The sequence below is a fragment of the Oratosquilla oratoria genome, chromosome 20, assembly GCF_046742065.1.
Source record: "Oratosquilla oratoria isolate Oo_2021 chromosome 20, ASM4674206v1, whole genome shotgun sequence".
Classification (NCBI taxonomy): Eukaryota; Metazoa; Arthropoda; class Malacostraca; order Stomatopoda; family Squillidae; genus Oratosquilla; species Oratosquilla oratoria.
The window spans coordinates 36210977-36215976 of NC_134796.1; the positions used below are offsets into that span (position 1 = coordinate 36210977).

A 5000-nucleotide genomic window follows, 5' to 3' on the forward strand; every position below is an offset into this window, starting at 1 on the left:
CATAAGGCCTACATAAGGCAGTTCCATATCTTTTACCACCTGCCGTCCCCGTCCACAAAGTTATCTCATGTTTTCTTAAAACAACCCATTACTTCAGCGCTCACTACGCGGGCAGAGCCCAGGGAGACTCACAGAGGCATGCAGAGGAACATGGCGAGGTTACACTCCGTTAGAAAGTAGATCTGGCCCTTAAGGATGAGCGCCCTGAAGACGGGGAGGTCGCTCTCCATCGCCCACACGGCCTGGCTCGACCCCCGACGTATTCTGAGAGGGAAAGAAGGACAAAGTTAGGATTGGAAAAAAAAACAAAAAAACACTAACCAACTGATAGCCTGGAACAGGACAGACCTGGAATCTTCAACTTTCGTAACACGGTCAAGTGCGATATGTACAAATATTTTTGAAATTGAGTCCACATATGCATGTTTATATACCCACATTATACATGCTTAAGTACGAAATTCTTAATATAAGTTTACATGTGTGAGTCGGTGAAGTTGATTTTTTTTTTTATGTATTTACATCGGATCTTTGGTGGCTCCTGAGGGCCAAGCCATAGAGACACAACATATATATTTTATATATATATATATATTTTATATATATATATATATATATGTATATATATATGTATATATATATATATTATATTACATATATATGATTATATATATATATATATATGCATATACATATATATGAATATATATATATATATATATATGCATATATACATATGCATATATATGAATATATATATATATGTATATATATATGCATATATGTATATATATATACATATGCATATATATATATATATATATATATATATATATATTTATGTATACATATATGTGCACATATACATATGCATATATATATATGTATATATGTATGTATATACATATGCATATATATATAATATATATATGTATATATATATATATGTATATATATATATATATATGTATACATATATGTATATGTATATATATATGTATATATATATATATAAAACAAGGAAATAAAAGGTTCCAACACATCTTGGCGGACTTTTCCTCTACCCACGTTCTCATATGTCTTTATATATATATATATATATATATATATATATATATATTTTTATATATATATATGTATATATATAAATAATTATATATACACACATAGTTGTCTCTCTCTCTCTCCTTTCTTTCTTCCTTCTTTTCTCCTTCACTTCTCTGTATCTCTTCTTTTTTTGCCCATAGGAAATTGTCTGATTGGTGACTTTTTTTTTTAAATAAATGTTCATGTTTCCTTCAAAAGCACTGCGTACCTTCTTGAACATATTGAATATCTAGGTTCTCTGTGAGGTTGAAGTGTATGAGTCTTCTGTGAAAAATTAGTATATATATTTTGTGGGAATGCAATTCAACAGTTTGTCCAGTGTCAACGACGACCAAGGAGCGGTAGAAGAAGCCATCACAGGACAAAAAACTTCGAGGGACTTCGCCAAGGATAACGAACTCGCAGTAGGAAGCGAAATCAACATTGAAGAAAAAGAGGAACTGAACAAGACTAAAATGTCTAATAACAAACGCAAATGTTCAGTATCCGAAGATGATGTTTTACATTTAAAGAAAAAACTAAAAAATTCTGAAGACAAGGATGCCCAGAACTCTTTTAAAGAGGTCAAATTTCTTGGAAAAGGCGGATTTGCATCCGTCCATCTAGTAGAAGACATCTCTTCAGGTCTTCTCTGTGCAAGGAAGACAATGAAGATCCTTTGCTTTAAAAGCCAACAAGAAGAAGTCGCTATTCATAAGAAACTCCATCACGAGAACGTGATCGGCTTCTTTGGCGGAAACAGCGACAAAAAGTATATTAACATTTACCTTGAGTATGCGAGCGGCGGCACAGTGGCACATAGGATCGGTGCCACGGGATTACCCGAAGTGACAGCTCGTAATTACTTCGTCCAGCTCATCGAAGGAGTCAGATACCTCCACTCGCTCCACATCACTCACCGAGACCTGAAGCCCGCAAATCTTCTTCTGTCGGGTTCCGACGTTGTCAAGATCGGTGACTTCGGTCTCGCCTGTGAGTTCGTGGAGGGACAATACCTTACTTTCCCGTGCGGGACCATGGCCTACAAGGCTCCCGAAGTCTTTAAGAGACGCTACAAGGGAGAACAGGCCGATATATGGTCGTGCGGTATTATTCTCTTCAAGCTCCTCACTGCACGGAATCCTTGGCGAAGGGCCCTCATCTCAGACCCAGACTTCGAGGTCTGGTCGACCGCAGTCAAGTTCGAGAAGACTTCAGAAATTCACGGAAAAGGCCTTTGGGGAGAGTTCTCAACAGAAACTTTCGGTCTTTTTGAAAAAATCCTCGTTCCATCTCCTGAGGATAGAGCAACACTTCCAAGCATCGAACAAAACGCCTGGATTCAAGGCTGATGTAATCAATAGATAAAGAAATTACAAAATATTATAAAGAAAATTAAGTGTTATTAGACTGCTGACTAAAACATCTAGAAGAATACTTCTATACAATCGTTAAATATGAATTATATTAAACCGAGTTATGATGAACAAATCTTTACAAAACGTTTGCCTAAAACATTTGGCAGGTCCCTTCTATGCAATCGATGAATTTGAATTATGTTAAACCGAATTATGATGAACAAATTAAGTTTTACATAACTGCTGCCTGGAACATTTGGCAGAATTCATCTGCAATGGGATATTTCCCTCAGCTGAATAAAATTGTCCGACAACAGACAATATATATATATATATATATATATATATATATATATATATATATATATATATATATATATATATATACATATATATATATATATATATATATGTATGTATATTATATCAATCTATATATATATATATATGTACATATATATATATATATATGTATATATACAGACATATATATGTCTATATACCATAAACATACATATATATATATGTTATATATGTATATATATATATATTATATATGCATATATATACATATATATATGTTACATATATATATATATATATATATATATATATATATATATATATATATATGCTGGTACATTGTGTTAAGTTGATGAAGGTGGAAAGAGAAGTCACGGTTCTAGTTTCGAGTTCCTGAGTTTATTCCTGACCGGTTTTGCTCTATGCTTCTCAGAGGAATGTGACTCTGGAGTGAAGCTGGTGGTATACATAGTCTGAGTAAGACCGCGTTCCCTCCTTGGAGGTGTGTTCCGTTTGGTTGTACAATGGTTTATAATTTTTAATACAATGAACAATAGTGATAATACAGTATACAATAAATTGTTGTGATGTTATTATAAAACAGCACCTTGTCCACTGCCCTGCGTCAGAAGCAGTGTGGCAAGACACAGCACATCCACAGCAAGGCCGATTCATTGAATCGGCGACCCCCCTCTCCGTCCCCCCATGCATAAAAGGAGAAGACGGGGAGAAATCCCTTCGGGCTCCGTCAAATTTTGCTCACACATACTACCTCACCCCCATCCCCCCCGCCCATTCCATCTCATGCATCACAACATCATCCATATACAACCATTCTCCATTCACCCCTGTCTTCTGTCCTCTCCCGTCCTTCCTCAACAGACATTCCCCTCTTCCCCAAAGCCCCCTTCACCCCATCCATCTACCTCATTCTAGGACGTCCCCTCATGTTCACCCCCTCCACATCTGCCTTCCATACCTCTTTTACTAGTCTTTCTTCACTCATTCTCTCCATGCGTCCAAACCATCCTAATACTCTTTCATCAACCCTATCTCCCAACTCCCTTTCCACCCCCGTTCTTCTCCTCACCTCCTCATTTCTCACTCTATCTAGCCTAGTAACCCCCATCATACTTTTCAGACACCTCATCTCAAACACATTCAAGTTCCTTCTCTCTTCCTCTCTTATGTTCCAAGTTTCTGCCCCACACAGTGCTATTGACACAATCACTCCTTCATACAGTCTCCTCTTAGCATCCATTCCCAAATGTCTATTCCTCATTACACTCTTCAATCCACCTAGACATTTACTCGCTTCTCTCAATCTACATTCTACCTCCACCTTCACTCCACCTTTTCCTGCCACATTTGCACCCAAGTATCTAAAACTATCCACTTTCTCCAGTCGCTCTCCCTTAATGCTCACTTCTAGTCTACTGCCACTTTCACCCCTTGTACATCTCATCACCTTACTTTTACCCACATTTATCTTTAGCTTTCTTCTATCACATACTCTCCCAAACTCTGTCACCAACTTCCTCAGTCCCTCCTCCGATCCTGCCACAACCGCAGTGTCGTCCGCAAACAACAGCTGGCTCACCTCCTACTTTTCTCCATTTTCTTTAACCATCTCCAATCCCTGCCCCACTACCCTTGCATTTACCTCTCGCACTACCCCATCCATGTATAAGTTGAACAGCCAGGGTGACATAACGCATCCTTTACGAAGTCCCACCTTTACCTCAAACAACTCACTCTCTCCATTTCCAATCCTGACACAAGCTCTCATACTCTCAATACTCTCATAAAAACTCCTGACAGCATTTACCTAACTGGGACGGAGTGGAAATATTAAAACAAGGATTAGACAAGAAAAAAAGAAAAAATAGTAGAAGCAGCTTTTATAGCGTCCCAGCCCTGCTGTAACCATCGTGATGGTTTTATCAAGCTGTCCAAAATGTCCGGCTGGATGATCTTACAGGAGCTGAAGGGTACGAGAGGGAGGGAGGGGGTGGGTTAAGGAAGGAACAATGATGTAAGATATATAATTGTTGATTTCCCGATTATGTTTGTACACTCTGAAGAAGCTCTGTTATATATATACGTCAGTTAATAAAACTTCAACGGTTCTCGGTGTTTATCTCACCACCCTGCCACTCATATATATATATATATATATATATATATATTGTATATATATATATATATATATATATATATATATATATTTGTATATATATATATGTATATGTG

General features: G+C 36.9%; 1 protein-coding gene across 1 annotated transcript; it reads left to right on the forward strand.

The window, feature by feature from the left end:
• The first annotated feature begins 1403 nt into the window (after window positions 1-1403).
• On the forward strand, window positions 1404-2596 carry LOC143036185 (serine/threonine-protein kinase Chk1-like). The gene has a single exon (XM_076203433.1). It carries the CDS (start codon window positions 1404-1406, stop codon window positions 2436-2438), a length of 1035 nt encoding a protein of 344 aa, XP_076059548.1. The 3' UTR covers window positions 2439-2596.
• The last annotated feature ends 2404 nt before the right edge of the window (window positions 2597-5000 follow it).